This window comes from Pelophylax lessonae, assembly GCF_965119305.1.
Source record: "Pelophylax lessonae genome assembly, chromosome: 6".
Taxonomy (NCBI): domain Eukaryota; kingdom Metazoa; phylum Chordata; class Amphibia; order Anura; family Ranidae; genus Pelophylax; species Pelophylax lessonae.
In genome coordinates, this window is record NC_138773.1 from 16,527,605 (window position 1) to 16,546,222 (window position 18,618).

At 43.3% G+C, this 18,618-nt stretch overlaps 1 protein-coding gene across 1 annotated transcript; it reads left to right on the forward strand.

The window, feature by feature from the left end:
• Positions 1 to 3,914: 3,914 nt before the first annotated feature.
• On the forward strand, positions 3,915 to 18,355 carry LOC309558455 (uromodulin-like; the record flags this gene model as incomplete). The annotated part of the gene is made up of 3 exons (XM_082261527.1): positions 3,915 to 4,080; positions 17,458 to 18,278; positions 18,341 to 18,355. 3 exons carry the CDS (start codon positions 3,915 to 3,917, stop codon positions 18,353 to 18,355), a joined length of 1,002 nt encoding a protein of 333 aa, XP_082117653.1.
• Between the last annotated feature and the right edge of the window lie 263 nt (positions 18,356 to 18,618).

Here is an 18,618-nt window from a genome sequence, read left to right on the forward strand (position 1 = left end):
GGATTTTGATGGGGGCCCTAATGTAGGTGGGGACTTCGATGGAGAACCTGATTTAAATGGCAGACTGAATTTATTTATTTATTTATTTATTTATTTATTTATTTTGCTTTTGTTTTACTAAGGTTATTTCTTTTTTTTCTAAGTCATATCGTTCTAAATATAAAAAAGATCCAAGGAAAACCTTTATTCATAAATTTATTAACTTGTTGTTTTTTTCAGCCCAAGGAAACATGTGTATCAATTACTTATAGTGAAGGGTTTGTGCTCATTAACATATTTATCCTTTTATAACTGTTGTGTGTTTGACTAAAAAAAAAAAAATGTATCTTATTTCTTACTTATTTTTGACAGCTAATTCACACATCTGTATTACTGTTGTCTAAACCTCTTAATTCATCTGTGCGCCTCCTGAACCTCGACCTAACTATCACTGATGAATATACGGAAGTTTTGGAAGTGTTTAATGTTCCAACTTCCTTAACATATTTACTGATCACAAGGGATGAAGAAATCGCTCTTAATTTTACTGATCCAAACGGTAAGTTGATGGTTTCAGAATTATAACAAGAATTTCTAAATGTTTATACTGTGTTATTTCCATCAACCACAAGAAGATAAAACCGATGTCTACCACTTCTACAAAAAAAAAAAATAGGCCTCAGCTGCCATGTCACAGAAAGCATCCTGTGAGTCAATGGGTGTCACACATTACCATCATTACATAGTTAGTGAGGTTTATAAAAGACATCAGTCCATCCAGTTCAACCCATGTGTGTGTGTGTGTGTGTGTGTTTGCTGCTAACCGTACATTGTATACCCCTGTATGTTGTTCTTTTTAAGGTGCCCCTCTAATTGTTTTTTAAACTATCGATGCTCCCTGCTGATACCACTACTTGTGGAAGAGAATTCCACATCCTTACCTCTCGGACAGTAAAGAACCCCTTACGTAGTTCAAGGTTAAACCATTTTTCTTCTAGTTTTAGTGAGTGGCCCCCCCCGTGTAATATTGAATTCCCTTTCTCTGAAAAGTTTGTTCCTAATGCTAGGGTCACCAGTACAGTATTTGTACATTGATATCATATCCCCCCTCAATCGTCTCTTCTCCAGAGAGAATAAGTTCAGTGCTTGTAGTCTTTCCTCATAGCTGAGGTCCTCCATTCCCCAAATTATTTTTGTTGCCCTTCTCTGGACTCTCTCCAGTTCCAGCACATCCTTCCTGAGGACCGGTGCCCAGAACTGGACGGAATACTCCAGATGTGGCCGGACCAGAGTCTTGTAGAGTGGGAGAATAATCTCTTTATTTCTGGAGTGAATCCCCTTTTTTATACATGCCAGTTTTCTGTTGGCTTTGCTTGCAGCGGCTTGACATTGTATGCCACTGCCAAGCCTGTTGTCGACTAGGACCCCCAGGTAATTTTACATCTTAGATTCACCCAGAGGTTCCCCCCCCCAGTGAGTAAAGCCTCGTACACACGTAGCGATTGTTGGCCGTAAATATTCGGCCGCCGACCGATCGGTCGATTGCCGGCTTGTTAGTATGATGCTTCCGACAACCGACTGCGACTTTTCGGCCGAACAGAATCTGGTGTGCAGGCATTAAAATTTTTGTTGGCCAACACCAGAACGGCCGATTGTTTGCCAGTCAGTACAGAATTCGGCCGACAAACAGCCGATTACCAAGACTGGGCATGCTCAGAGAAGAAAAAACACGGAAAGTTAACCATCACATGACATCACTTCTGCAGTCGGCTGTTGTTGGCCGACAAAATTCGTGTGCAGTCTTTAGCACTTTTCAGCCGACAGGACAGCACCGGAAAAAAGACGGCCGAACGTTCGGCCGACATTCGGTACGTGTGTACGGGGCTTAACTTGTTATTATTTAGAGCAGGGATCCTCAAACTATGGCCCTCCAGCTGTTGCGGAACTACACATCCCATGAGGCATAAGTGTCGGCCAGTATAGGCCCCAAAAATTAGCCCACATGGGTTTACCTGACAGCTAAGAACGTAGTTTTCTGTGGCTGAAGGTTCATTAGGCATTCACAGGATACAGAAGTAAGTGTCGGCCACTATAGGCCCCAAAAATTAGCCCACATGGGTTTACCTGACAGCTAAGAACGTAGTATTTGGTGGCTGGAGGTACATTAGGCATTCACAGGATACAGAAGTGTCGGCCACTATAGGCCCCAAAAATTAGCCCACATGGGTTTACCTGACAGCTAAGAACGTAGTATTCTGTGGCTGAAGGTTCATTAGGCAGGTTCATTTCATACTCTATAGGCCCCCCAATCCAATCCGCCCAGGCAGAAGGGGGTGTATACCCTTCTGTTTTTTTAAGTGGATCGGGTTTGAGATAGGCTGGTGTAAATGGACACAAATCTGTTTACATCGGACGCTCTATAGAGGTAAATGGAGGGTCCAATAGGGTCCACCTGAAAAACAGACAGGCAGACCAAATCAGACCAATCGTGTGAAAGGGGCCTAAGACTGCTTTCACACCGATTCACTGCGGTTTACCTACACCTCAACTGACCTCAATCTTCACTTCTTCCTCAGGATTCCTGCAGGTATCGCTGGCTGCTGCTGTCCCCCAGACAGGTATGGCTGGTGGCTGCTGCTGGCTGTCCTCTAGGGCTGATACTGCTGGCTGGTACTGCTGGTGGGTACTGCTGGTGGGTACTCCTGGCTAGTACTGCTGTTGGGTACTGCTGGTTTATACTGCTGGTGGGTACTGCTGGCTGGTACTGTTGGTGGGTACTGCTGTCTGGTTAGTGCTAGCTGGTACTGCTGGAGGATACTTCTGGCTGGTAATGCTGGTGAGTACTCCTGATGGGTACTGCTGGCAAGTACTGTTGGTGGGTACTGCTGGCTGGTTCCTGACCCACCATTCCTGAGCATCGGTGTAACAGGAGCCAGTGCTAGAGTAAGCATGCCGTAGAAAGCAGAGCTGATGCTTCCTGTATCGCACATGTCACAGGCGGAGTGCATTTGGTATCACTCCGCCTGTGACAGGAGCCGACGCTATACAGGAAGCATTGACTCTGCTTCCTCTAGTGCAGGCTACATTCTTCACACTGATTCTGGTGGTTGGAGGGTCAGGAACCCGCAATCTGGGCTTACCAACCCGCCCACCAACCCAGAGTAGGAGGTGGTGCAGGGATCCTGTTGGGGGGTACATGGGGAGGCACAAAATAATGTTGGGGGGGGGCATGGCCTCCGCTGCCCCCCCCTAGTCATGCCATTGCACTATTCCTCCCACTGATTCCAAAGATGTGACACTTTTGACCCCCCTGCTACCAATGATAGGACACTATTGCTACCACTGACACTAATGACGGGGCATTATTCCTCCCACTGATACCAATGATAGGGCACTATTTTTATTACTACTGACCAGGCACTATGTCATTTTTTCTACTCCTACTTACAGTCAAGCCTAGGACATTTTTCACTTGCTCTTATTCTGGGGCATTTTCTACTCCCACTGGCCAAAGTCAGGTCCCCCTAAATTCTGTCCTTTTGTGTAGAAAGTGTGGAGATCTCTGCTATATAATATAATTAATAATAAGGGAAATGTAAGGCATCTTGACAGCTTGGTGTTACGAGGGAGGTAATATTTTGTGGTTGGTATAAAATCCAGACATTGGTGTTGATTGTAGAAATTGTAGAATTTGTTGCATTGGTTGGGATTGAACTTCTACATGTATGGCAATTATCATCTCAAACCTTGTATCTGAAATTCTTCAACCAAAAGAATGTGTGCCGCCCTCCCCCCACAGAAATAAGCTATATTGTTGGAACATTACACCAATAAAATGTGATTAAAATATGCTTTTATTAGCCTTTTTTCAGTATATTTATTTACTTATTTATACATGTATTCATTTGGATTTTTTAATTTTTAATGTAGGAGGCATGTTTGCATTTGAAAAAAATCCTAATCCTAATTTTTACCTTGAACATACCGAAGTTCACTATAATATTCTTAGTTCCCATTTGATTAAAAGTCCATCAGCGGGATCCTGGATTCTGAATTTTCAGGGGAATTCATCATTTTTTATTCAAATATTGGGATTTACTGGTAAGTTATATCATCTCATTGTATATGAATAATTCTTAACCTCACAGGTTCTCTCCAATAACTTGTTGAATAGTGTTAATTCTAAAAGTTGGATTTTGTTAATTTCAGACCAAATTTCACGGATTTAGATAGCCAAGTCTGAATCCAGATTCTGCCTTCTAGAATCCAAGTGTTTCCACAGGACCAAGCAATGAGGCTTCTTTTCAGACTTGCAGTAATGCTTTCTCCTCTCTGAAAATCTATTTGCAGTGGATCGCTTTTGAGAGGGAAGAATAGCAGTGGCTGACAGGGATTTGGGACATGCAACTGCCAACTCCTGATGACTGTTTTTTTAAAATTTACAATAGTTTGAATCACGGTTGCGGCTCGGCCCCTTTGATCTTAAATTGTGAGTTTGCAAGGCAGTGCCACCTGTCAAACTCTGCTGCCTGAGTTAAAAATGTCACAACTGGGAAGCAAAGCATCTCAACCAGTACATGCATGCAAGGCCATCTGGATTTAATGTAAAAATTCAGCTGCCTGTTTTTACTGCCCTCTGGCCACCCATGTGAAGGAGCCCTGGTGGTGGAAAGGCTTCCACTGCCTCTGGTATGAAAGGGAGGCTCCTCCCAGTGCTCATTTCTCTTCATTGTGACTGAAGGAGAAAGCAGTGAAGACAGAGAATGTCGGGCAGTAGAGTGGATCATAAGTCATTTACAACAAACATATGCACAATCATTTGATACTCCAAACCCCACGACATGTTAAGTTCTTCACCACCTTGTGCACAGTAAAACTCTTACCAGAGCTAGTGAACTCTTTAACCTCCCTGGCGGTATGATTATGTCAGGAATTATGCACCAAAAGCGGTACAATTTTTTGCATGGAAATTTGGCGTTATGTATTATAGGCCTACAATTCTTAGTAATTACTGACTTAAACCTGACCAAAACAAGACTCTAGTAGACATCCCAGATGTGATCAATTTGAAACACAAACGCATGAATTATAATCTAATCAATAATCAAATTTTATTATAATATATATATATATATATATATATATATATATATATATATATAATATTATATTATATAATAAAATTAGATTATTGATTAGATTATAATTCATGCGTTATATATTATATATATATATTATAAATGTTATGTGTTTGTGTTTTGTGCAACGTTTGAATTTCCCTCCCAGTTCCGCTCCCATGCAGCAATGCTGCTGCAGGGAACGGAACCAGGAAGTCATCATACCGACGGACGAGCGGCGGGGATCTCGGCTGGCAATCACAGCAATGGGAGATCATCCCTGGATCGCCAGGAGAAGGTAAGAGACAGCGATGCACGCTCTGCACATCTACCCCGAGCGTGACTCGGGGATACCGATAGTAGCAGGAAAAATCCACCCCGAGTCACGCTCGGGGATACCGCTAAGGGGGTTAAACATAAAAAGTGTCGAATGCGCTTGTATATCGATGTGGTCCCTGCTTGGGGAAATATGCTCCCTCTGGGTTTCCTCTACATCCTCATGGAGGCTCCATCCACCAACTAAAGGTATTCATCCATGACATGGGAAAAGAGTCGGGAGAGCCACATAGCGTATAACCGCATGACAACACTGATAGCACTTATTAAAAAGTACAAACCACCTACAAAGTTTAAACAATCAGTGCTTACCTATAGGAGACTGGTCCAGGGATACAGACTTGCCCCTTCCTGGTTATGAAATGAATGATGACATCAGGAGTGATAGCTTCACCCTATGCATTTCGTCACATCTGACTTCATCGGGAGGTCTTCTGCGCCCCTTTGGTGGATGGAGCACCCATGAAGATGTAGCGGAAACCCAGAGGAGGCATATTTCTCCAAGCTGAAATTTCATGGATATACAAGTGCATTTATATGTAAAAAATTCCTCAGTCTTACGCCTATACTGTGAATTAGTCTCCGCGCTCCAGGAAGCACCAGCACACCGGCTGGTAAAAGTTAAAGCCAATGTAGCAGCTACTTAAACAAATAAGCAGTATATTTGGTGATAAATAAACAAAGAATAATAGTAGGAGGCTAGGAAGGAGATCATCATCCGCCCTGCGGATAAGGGAGGTGGTGTTGTGATTATGAATGAGTCCTTTTATCACAACCAAATACAGGTGATGTTGGAAGATGACCTCACTTATGCCAGATTACCAGGTGACCCCACTGCCAACTTTGTGAAGGATCTAGAAATCCTAGTTGGCTTAGGTTTTAAGGAGGGGGTTCTAACTAAAAAGGAGAGGAACTTCTTACTCCCCAGTGCTTGCCGTATCCCTATTTTGTACACATTACCGAAAATTCACAAAAACCCAGAAAACCCACCTCCTCGGCCCATTGTCAACGGGATAGGGTCAGTGAATGCCAGACTGGGCCAATACCTGGATAAGTTCTTACAAACCAGTGTGATTAGAACTAAGGCATTCCTTAAAGACACAGCTGACCTGCTCCTGTCATTGGATGATGTGTTGCTGAGGGACGACTCGCCGGCCTTCTTAGTGACGGCCGACGTGTCGTCCCTCTACACCATCATCCAACATGACGATGCTCTGTTGGCCCTCAATTGGGCTATGAGCAAAAGAGATGACCTGCCATGGGAACAAAAGGTTTTTATTGGAAGAGCCCTGCATTTTTGCCTGGGCCATAATTATTTCTGGCATGACAGTAATTTCTACAGCCAGAGAACTGGCGTGGCAATGGGCACCAAATTTGCTCCCAGTCTGGCCAACATTTTTATGGCAGAGTGGGAGGACAAATTTGTGTTTAACATCATTAGACCCGAGCTAAGATACTATCGTCGGTTTATAGATGATATTGTCTTCATCTGGGAGGGATCGGAGCAAAACCTCATGGCCTTCATGCAGCACCTGAACAGCAACCAGAATAACATAAGACTTGAGTTTAAAGAGGAAGTAAACCCTCCTCAGGAAGTTGTACCTATAGGTAAGCCTATATTAAGGCTTACCTATAGGTACTGTAAATATCTCCTAAACATGTACCGTTTAGGAGATATTTACCTTTAATGCAGCCAGTGACGTCACTGGCGCATGCGCTCTGAAAGAACGGCAGATTGTGCCGTTCCTTCAGAGCCCCGTGCCGTGACCGTCGGCTCCCGCGCGCGTGCGCGGGAGTGACGTCACCGCGGCTCCGGCCAATCAGATGGCCGGATGCCGCGATCCCGGAAGACGGGCGACTATACATGTCGCCCGTCATACAGGTAAGCGGACGGCACGGCGGGGCTTGTTCTAAGGTAAGTATTTCATAATGAGCTAGTATGCGATGCATACTAGCTCATTATGGGTTTCTCTTTCAGGTTGTAAAGAAGAGAAAAAAAAAATTCTTGGTGTACAACCTCTTTAATTACAGTCAGAGTGAAATTCACTTCCTAAATGTTACAATAAAGAGGGAGCGCAATGTCCTTTCCACGAAAGTATTCTTCAAAACCACGGATAGAAACAGCTACCTCGCTATACAAAGTGGCCACCACCCCAACTGGCTTAAGAATATTCCCAGGGGGCAATTCTTACGCGTCAGGCGGAATTGCACATCTACAAATGACTATTTGGATCAGGTGGGAATCTTAAAGGAGAGGTTTGTGGCCAAGGGATACGAGGAATCTGTGTTGGACAGGGAGATTACCAACATTCTAGAAGCACCTAGGCCTTTGAGTCAGGGAGTCAGAGTCGGGGCACCAGATAATGACCCCAAACAATGGAGTTTCCTCTCTGACTTCTCTAATGACTACAGGAAAGTAGAAGCCATATTTAAACAACATTGGCCGATACTGCAAATGGACAGGACCCTGGGCCCGGCCCTACCCAAGAACCCCTCTTTCATCTATCGGAGAGCCCCCAATTTTGGGGACCGTGTGGTGAGAAAGGTGATTGATCCACCTAACATCGCCTTTTTTCCAGACCTAAAAGGCTCATTCACATGTGGGAGGTGCAGAGCATGCTCTCTTACACCTAATAATCTGAGAAGACGTACATCTTTTTCTGTCCCAGCCATTGATAAAACATTTAAAATAAAATCCTTTATTACATGCGACACCACTCATGTCGTTTATGGGCTCATGTGCCCATGTAAGTTGGTGTACATAGGGAGAACTAAAAGAACTTTGAAAATTCGTGTTGGTGAACATATCACCAACATTATCAATGGCAAACGGGAGCACAATGTATCAGCCCACTTTCGACAACATCACCACCAGGACCCCAGTGAACTGATATTCTGGGGCATTGAACGAGTCACACCACCGTGGCGAGGGGCTAATTGGGTCAGGGAACTCTCTAAGTGCGAAACTAAATGGATCTACCTGACCCAATCCCTCGCGCCGGTGGGTTTGAACATCGAACTTGACCTCAATTGTTTCATCAGTGACTCTTAGTCTATTATTTTTGACTGTAACTTTTGAAGAGATACATACCATCATCCCTATTCTATATCCAAGATTTTTCAGTTTTCAGTTCAGTTTTTTAAAACCTATACCATATTGAATGTATTTCAATTATTTGATAGTGATATTTGATTTTATACACTGTTTTGGATTTGATATCTGACCTTTTAATTTTGTTTTATGTGCTATTTTTAGCAATATTTTCTTTGCTATAGTATATTTCACATATGAGATTTTATATTTTATTGGTCCGCACTAATTCGCCATACTTTGAATTGTGCATCTGTGTTACTTCAGTGTTTATTGCAACCTGCAACATTGGATGCTATTGTGAGTGCGCCGAGATACCATTGGATGGCTATTCACTTGTTTGAGTGACTTTCAATGGTTCTCGAGGTGATTGAAGCAGCAGGTCACTGGATTAGACTGCACGCCTATTTGGGATGGCCCGGGGCGGGGTTTACCAATAGGATCAGACTCATCTGTATGGGTGTCTGCAGAGGTGGTGTTACAGCATCGCCCGACAGGAAGTTCCCAGTCTACTTTCAATTTCCGGTATCATGAGGCGAGTTGTCCTTCCGGGTGACCTGTTTGCTTCACCGTTGGATGCGACGCCGCGAGGCGAAGCATAAATAGATCGGGAGCGCTTGTCTGGCCGCGCCCCCAGTTGAAGTCAGGAAGTGACGAAACGCGTCGGGGCGTGGCCAGGCGACGCACCCAATCGCGGATTACGACAGCGGAGGACTTCCGGGACTACCCGATCTGGCGTGGAGCCACTTCGCAGTAGCAGTGGAGGATCCGAACCTGCCATTACACGAGATAAGCTTTTACTACTTTTTTTACAAGTGAGTGCGATGTATGCTGTGTTGGTATTTTCTGAATAAAATCTTATCAGACATATTGCACTAGTGGGGAATGTTTTTTGTTTTCCACGCACATGGGAGCATGAGAGGAAGAGAACCACTGAACCAATCTTGGATTTAACCCTTGCTGATCTCTACTCACGTGGGCATTGATTATATGCGAGGTGTGCTCACTTATGAGAGTAAGTGAGCAACGTGATCTGGTGAGTGGCCATTTCTTATTGCCCCCCTGCACTTGGTGGTGGAATACTGGTGACCCTGTTGAACTACACGAATGATTTGCGGTTTGTGAATTGTTGGAGTTTTGGATTCTCAGGGGACAGATGTTCTGATGTACCAACAGTGAATAACTTTACAGGACTATTCTCCATATGCTGGGAGGAGTTCAACACTTACCAGAGTGACATCTTGGGGGACTCTTTATGGTTTATTTTAGAGTCTTTTTTAACACTGTTTCAAGCGCTACTATTATTCTTTGTTTATACAAGTGCATTTGACCCTATTTATGTTTAAAGAGTCCACTAGCTCTGATTAGAGTTTTACTGCGCACAAGGTGGTGGAGCACCTAAGGTGTTGTGGTGTATTTTTTCTATACACTTATTCATCATTTGGGACTATATTTGTATTATCTGTGCACTTGCACAAGCAGTAAAATATATAAAAAGAAGAAGAAAAAAAAAACGCACTATATATATAGCAAATAATAAACAAAAGGTGCAAGCAGCAACTTATCTGTGAGATATTAGCACAGTTCAAATACAGTAAAACTTTCTAAATTTGCACTAAATAAATGAACATAAAAAGTCCACAAATGTGTAATAATATTTCTGGTGAGTATTTCTACCATCCACCACCTTGAAGTGTGATCCTGTGTGTCAACACCACCACCAAAGACTTAAAAACTTGCTTACCGAATTACATGGAACTCTTATAACAAAAGGTCACAAGCGCTTGTGGCTCCATACCCAGCCAGGGTGTCAGGGAAGAACTTCGAGGAGACCTGGCAGATACGCCAATGCCCAAAATGGCGCATTGGCGTATGCCGCGGTACGTCCTAATTACCAGCATCCACTGGCCTATATAAAATCAGCACTGGCTATCACTCATTGCTAGATTTGCTTCAGTTAGTATCCTGTGTTTCCTGTGCCTTGAATTTCAGCTTGATTATCTGTTACCGACCTGGCTTATCCCTGACCTACTCTGGCTTCTCTCCTGGCTTTGAACCTGGCTTGCTTTATAGACTTGCTCCTGCCTCTTTCTGTTTGTCTTCCGGTGTTTGACCCTGGCTTGCCCCCAACTACTCTACCTGCCTCTGTTCCTGATTGACCTCAAGTGTTTGACCCTCGGCCTGGCTACTGACTTTTCTTTTGCATAACCCGCCTGCACTTCTAGATATCCATTGGTTGTGACCACCTTCTCCGCCGCAGATCTGATTCATCAAGTCACCATCTCCAGGGGTACTCTGCACTCAGCTCCCAGCCAGGTATCTGACACAGGGTCTCTAAAGCTTCAGAGGGTCTTCCAATTTGACACACCGCTCTTCCCAACATGGTTGTCATAGGAGTTCCCCAAAACATAAAAGGCTCCACAAAGTACATATCAATAAAAGTTACACTTGCAATAAAGATGCAAGCATAACACCTATAATTGCATGTGTAGGCCGGCACACACACAAAAACCCATTCGTCCGGGAATCTAAGGTAACAGTGACATCAGCATGCCGCTCCTCCCTACGCGTTTCATCATAAATTGATGTCGTTCAGGGGCATATGGACTAACATGTATCGCTGTTTATGTTACATTATGCATGCTGTTTTTGTTTAGTGCGGCACTTTTTATTTATATTTATTACACACTTTCTATCAATGTTGTGCCAGCTGCTTTTAGGGCTTTTTTAGCGCGATTTCTCTTCTGGGTTTATTGATTAAACTAATCTTTAGGCCTCAAATGATTTTCTAAGCATGTGTGCATAAAAAAAGAAATAAAAAAAAAGCTCTGGCAGCAAAAGGGTTAAAGCAGGCGCTCATTCCTGCATGGATATAATGCTAACTGCAAGTAGTACAGCAGAATGTACAATCAAATGTGGGCATGGATTGTGTGCAGAGTGTAAACGAGAATGGTATAATCATACCGGTCGCAAAATGTCAGTTTGCCAATTGCAAGAGATACATGTTGAGGAATAAAATCGAATGTTCTCTCATGCTGGGCCAATTGAATGAGTTCCCTGGCGTTACACCAGGAGCCTACCTTTTAGGCCTCTTGTCCCTATAGACCAGTGGTCCTCAACTCCGGTCTTTAGGGTCCACTAACAGGCCAGATTTTAAGTATTACCTTGGGGAGATGCAGACTAGAATACTGCAATCACTGAGCAGCAAATTATATCACCTGTGATGTATTTCAGTTATCTTGCAAACCTGGCCTGTTAATCCTCGTACACACGCAACGATTATTGGCCGACCGATCGGCCGTCTTTTGTCCAGTGTTGTTGTGTTGGTTGAAATGTACTCTAGACTGCGCACAAATTTTTTCGGCCAACAAAAACCAACTTCAGAAGTGATGGTTTACTTTCCGTGTGTCTTTTCTTCTCTGAGCATGCCCAGTCTTGCTCATCAGATGTTTGTCTGCCGAAATCTTTACTGACTGACGGAAAATCGGCCGTTATGTTGACGGCCAAAAAATTTTTAATAGCCTGCACACCAGATTTTTTTTCGGCCAGAAAGTCGGAGTCGGTTGTCGAAAGCATCATACCAACAAGCCGAAAATCGGCCGATCGGACGCTGACCGAAAATTCACGGCCAACTATCGATGCGTGTGTACGAGGCATTAGTGGGCCCTGAGGTCCAGGGTTGAGGACCACTGCTATAGACGACACACATCCTCAGCCATATAATTCACATGACTGAGTGATCGCGCCACCCTCTTTGATCCTGTTCTTCCCGACAACATACATGGCAGCACCGTATTTACGCTCCCCACCACAAGATCTCCTGTTAGCGTCACTACCTGTAGCAGAACTGGAGGCACTGGGTTTTTTTTTTTTTTCTTTCCTCTCTTCTACCTTTTTCCTACCTTTCCTCTTCTTACTGACCAACTACCATTTTCCCCTTCGCCCACCTCTCCTCCCTCCCCCTGTTCCCCTTACAACGAATCCACACCCACATACTGACTAGGCTTATCACTAGTATGCCGAATAAAGTAGACAGAGACGACTGGAATGCTCGACAATGCAACAAAGTGTAGCATGCATCCTCTATCGTAATTCATACTCCATTCGCACCTGACAGCTCTCATCTAGTAGTCCTCCTCCCCTCCACACAATAGTACTATCAACTTCCTGAGGACCTTTTACCGGTTAGTAGCCTTGGTCTAGAACCACACCATCATCCAACTTTATTCCCTTCTTAAGGCTACCTCTCTCTTGCACCCAGGTGTAGTGTAACCACAGGTGTGGTTACCCGTTGTTGTTTCTCTGAAGACATGTTGTGATTTTGTCATTTTACTTACGCCCTGTAATGCTTGTCGACTTGCTGTTTGACTTTATACTGTTGTTTTATTGTTCACTGTAACACCCCACATGGAAGAAAAATATATTAAAAATATATTTAAAAAAAACTTTTTATTTTTCCCAAATACAGGTATATTGGAAATATATTTGAAATGCTACAATTTTGGCCATATTCAATATATTTTAAAATAATTTTTCCCTAAATATATTGGAAATACATTTTTCTTCCATATGGGACCCTCTGTAAAGTTTTATACTTTCAATAAACTGTTGGAAACAAAAAAATCTAATGTTCTTATTTTTATATGTTTTGCAGGGTTGGATAAATCAGGTAAGCTTGATACACTGTGATTTTCTTACATTTATATCTTGCCGTTTCATGATCTTCCTGTTTTGTGTAGAGATCACCGGTCTTTAGATGAAAGTCATACCAGCATGGTCATCACCCCAGATCTATACAGAACAAAGCTTCTTCTCTTAGTTTGTTTTCTACTAAATGGCCTCAATGCCTCAAAATGGCCTTAGTCTTGTTGATTTGTTTTAGATTTTGCATGTTTCCTGTACACCCTGATAGCTTATCTCAGAGAAATTCATTGAGGGGCAATTTTTCAGCAAAGAAGTGACAAATTTAGGGTCCTTTCACACTGGTGGCTGAGCCACAGTTTTAGAAGAGACCCTGGAGAATAAAATGGAGATCATTGCAATTCTTTATGTCACATCATATATGCGCAGCGATCTTACAAACACAATTTTTTTTGGAAAAAATACAATTTTTTTTAACCACTTAAGCCCCGGAAGATTTTACCCCCTTCCTGACCAGGGCCTATTTTGCGATTCGGCACTGCGTGACTTTAACGGACAATTGCGCAGTCGTGCAACGCTGTACCCAAACGAAATTGACGTCCTTTTTTTTCCCCACAAACAGAGCTTTCTTTTGGTGGTATTTGATCCCCTGTGCATTTTTTTGATTATGCGCTATAAACAAAAAAAGAGCGTCAATTTTGCAAAAATAACAATATTTTTCAAATTTTTTTATATGAAATTCCCCCCCAAAAAAATGTAAAAATCAAAATTTTTAAACATTTTAGGCCAATTTGCTTTATGCTACATATGTTTGGTAAAAAAAAAAAAAAAAATCGCAAAAAGCGTATTTTGATTGGTTTGCGCAAAAGTTATTGCGTTTACTAACTAAGGGAAAGATTTTTGTCATTTTTGTTGTTTTTTTTTTTAATGAGCAATGGCGGCGATCTGCGATTTTTTTTGTGGGACTGCGACATTGCGGCAGACAGATCGGACCCTTGACTGACATTTTTGACACTTTTGGGGTTACCAGTGACATTACTACAGTAATCAGTGCTATACATATGCACTGTTACTGTAAAAAAGACACTGGCAGTGAAGGGGTTAACTTTTTTGAGAGGGAGGGGTTAAGTGTGTCCCTAGGGGTGTGTTTATTACTGTGATTGGATGTGGCTACTGGTGTAAGAACAGAGATCAACGGTCCTGCATAGCAGGATCATATGATCTCCATTCTTACACAGGGAAGAATGACAGGCGGCTTTGTTCACATTAGCCGCCTGCCTTTCTCCCGGTGTAACGGATGATCGCGAGTGCCCGGCGGACATCGGGTTCGCTGGGCACACGCGCGGGGGGTCCGTGACCGAGCGGGAGCGCGCCTCCGGCGGCGCGCGCTCGCTCCCTAGAGCCTCACAGGCTAGCGACGTAGACCTACATCGCTTTGCCTGTGAGGGGCTGACCGCCGCCGTAAATAGTCGTGCGGCGGTCGGCAAATGGTTAAAACATTTTTTTGATCACTTGTATTCCTATTACAAGGAATGTGAACATCCCTTGTAATAGAAATAACCAGGACATGTCCTCTTTAATGTAAGATCTGGGGTCAAAAAGACAAAAAGCAAAACAAAAAAAATGGGCCCTTTAAGGCTGTTGGGCGGAAGTGACGTTTGATGTCGCTCTGGTCCTCCAGGGCCATAGAGTGGAGTGGGAGCCCATCTTGCCCTCACTTCCTGCCCATCACTGCACAGGGCCAGATCGTTTTTGCTGCTACTAAGGGCTCCGATAAGTGGGGAAAGCAAACGGGAAGTGGTGGGGGGGGACACCCCATTGTTGCCCACAAAAGTGATCATGTGGTGAATCCCCTGCCAGGACCAGTTTATCAGATTCTGAATCGCCAGCTATGTAAAAAAATACCGGGGTTAGGGCAGCTAGCTGCTGCCCTAACCCCGGTATTTAATGTCAAAGAACCAATGTAAATACACGGTGGGCGGTCCAGAAGTGGTTAAAGTCTAACTCCAGGTTTACTATGTCTTGAACAAGTTTTTGTTGGGCCAAGCTGTTCCTTGACTAAGAATTGTGAGCTCTGTCAGCGCTGTATAAACTGTATGTAGCAATGAGTCGGGCTGGGCGCTGCTCAGCCATTCACAGGAAGCTTTGCATTTTTAGGAATGAGTACCAGTCTTTCTCTGATTGGCTGAGATGAAGAAGAGGGAGGATGACATCACAATCTCCTCCTCAGCCAATCAGAGGAAACCTTGCATTTATTCATAAAAAAAGACAAAGCTTCTTATGAATGGCTGAGCAGCCCAACTTGAATTTGCTCTGGAAACAGGACAGGAAAACCCCGTACCACTGGTGGAACACAGCATTGTATACTGTATAATAGAAAAGTGGTTGAAAAACACAGGGGGGTTATCAAACACTAGCCCAGCGCTTAAAATTCTGAAAGTAAAAACCACATAACCATAGATAAAACCGGTATAAAATATCATAAAATTTTGCTGATCGTAGCTACTGTAAAAGAGAAACAGACTAAAATATAATGTAATGAATACTAAAACAGAAATGTCCAGCACTAATCACATTCAGCAGCACTCAATATGTCTTCTACATATCATGATCATATAGTCCTCATATGAGAGAGTTATACCGCCAAAACAGTCTCTATTAAAGGTAAAAACCAGCTATTCCTTATATATTCGGTGTTCCCGGTGCTCAGAAATAATTGATCCGGCCTTAACCTTCACCACACCATCAGTGACCCCTTAAGAGTGGGCACTCACCAGAAATAACATGGTAATACGCCTGTAAGCATAGGTTGCTTTAACCCTTGACTCTCCGGACCACCTCCGCTCTCACCAGAAGAACTCCGCTTTCCAGTCTCAGTCAGTGATCAGCTCATACCCATAAAAACATTGGAAAGATAGGAGGCACAATAGTCTGATACCGTTTCAAAAAACTTTATTTAGTACCCACACTCCAACATAAAACCCCCAACATCCAATATGCTTACATCAAGATAGAAAAATTCAAGCATGTAATAGATAATCCCAATGTGATGGCCTGCTCACCGTTCCTGCATAGGTTCTGTCCGTTTAGGTGAGATCCGGAATTCGGTCAACACCACGGTGATCATCCGGGAGACATATTGAGCGCTGCTGAATGTGATTTGTGCTGGACATTTCTGTTTTAGTATTCATTACATTATATTTTATTGTATACTGTATGTAGCTGATGTTACATACAGATTATACTACACTCCCAGCATGCACATCTATTAGTCAAGGATATAACTTGTTTGGGCCAGTTTAGCCCAAACAAACCATTTAGTCCCTGTTCACACTAAGGCGACCTGTGAGGCGACCTGGTCGCCTTACAGGTCGCCGTAGGTCGCCTTCCATAGGGAAGCTGCGGACCCGTTCTAATAGGAGCGACACAAGTCGCTCCGACTTAGAAAAAGGGTCCAGAGCTTCTTTGGGGCGACCCGGAGGCGACCGCCATAGACTTCAATGTTATGAAGTCCGTGGCGGCCGCTCCGAGGTCGCGGCGCGCTGCTCGCACCGCGACCTCGGAGGTCGCCCCCCCCCCCCCGAGTCGGATCGCCCCTATGTGAACGGGGCCTTAAAGACATATAAACCTGGAGTTCAGCTTTACAAAGTGGTCAAGGGTTTTATTTTGTCACCATACAATTTATGAGCAGCCAAAGGAGGACTTTATAAATGAAGTTGCCTAAAAAGAATACATTTCAAATCTGCCTCATTGATTGTCTTTAACATTGCCTAGCTGTGCGATACAACTAATACATGTCATACATTGTTTGTATTAGGAGTATTGTAGGCGGAGGGGTAATAATGGGGATGGGGTCTCAAATAATTGATGGTCCGGACCCGTCTGAGCTCCTGCACTGATCCAGTGACCCCCATCCTGACCTGTGGTCCACCTATTACTCTATATACCTAGTGCTGTGATATCACATCTTCACCTATGAATATTTTAAACCCCGGAGAGATTCAACACACCAGACCTGTGGTCAGACATCTTTGTCACAATGACAGGGAAGAGGTTTTCAAAATCTAATAAACCAGGTGGCCCAGAAGGGAGGTCAGACATAAGGCAGTGGAGCAGGAGGGGTTTGGGGGGACAACATTGTCCATTGTACCTGGTTGAAATAATGTGTTATGACACCCAACCATATAGAATTAGGATTTTCCAGACATTAGCCCACTTTATGTTTCTGTTATATAGAAAATCTGTCTCACCCTCAAAAAAAAAAGTATTCTCTCTTTATTTTTATTTTTTTAGGGAATTGTTCAGATTCTGACTGCCACCCAAATGCCACTTGTTCGGAGTTTGGAGGATACGGGGAGTGCACATGTAAAGAGGGATTTACTGGAGATGGAACGACTTGTAACGATATGGATGAATGTCAGGGCGATTACACCAACATTTGTTATAATTATAATTATTATTATAGTTATTTTAATGCCGACTGTGTGAACTCTATCGGATCTTACACCTGTAATTGTTACACTGGATTCAAATATAAATCAGAATTTGGCTGTGTGGAGGTTGATCTGTGTGCAGACAGCTCTCTTAATGACTGTGACCCAATAGCTGTATGTACATATTATTATTATGATGGATCTTACACCTGTACTTGTCCTGATGGATATTATGGAGATGGAAGACACTGTGAGGTCAATGAATGCCTACAAGGAACACCGTGTGGCTCTTATAAAGAATGCAATAAGTACATTGGATCATATTCCTGCATTGACCCTTGCTCCAACCACATCGTACTTAATGACCCCTGGCGCAGCACTTCTAATAGATATAATTATAGTGATTCCTGGTATCATTGTGATTACCTGTATGGATGGTATCGGTTTAAAGGAGAATATGATCAGCGGATCCCTGAGTCCTGTGTATCAGAAAACAGCTGTGGGACTGATTACCCCATTTGGATGAACGGCTCCCACCCTACACTCAGTGACGGCATTGTTAATCGTACCGCTTGTTCCAATGGGTCGGATAGCTGCTGTACACAACCTTCCAATATTTCTGTAAAAATGTGTCCGGAAGGATTTTATGTGTATAAGATACAGGATACACCAGGCTGCTCTGTCTATTGTACAGGTAAGTACCCACATAATACAGGAGTTCACAATGTTGTCTTCATTTATAGATTATGGATTTATAGATTTGTATGTTCTTACACCTTCTATGTGTTCCTTCTCTTCCAGAATCTAATCATAGCTGCTCAGGATTGGACTGCGCTCCTGATGAGGAATGTGGAATTGTGGACGGAGTTCATGGATGCTACTGTAACGGTTCATCAAATAATACTGATGGGATACAACCGGGAAATGTAGGAGGTAGGTTATAAAATCATGAGGTTTTCCATTCAAAGGGATTTTTAACCACTTACCCACTGCTCACATTGCTGCTACTGCAGCAATGTGG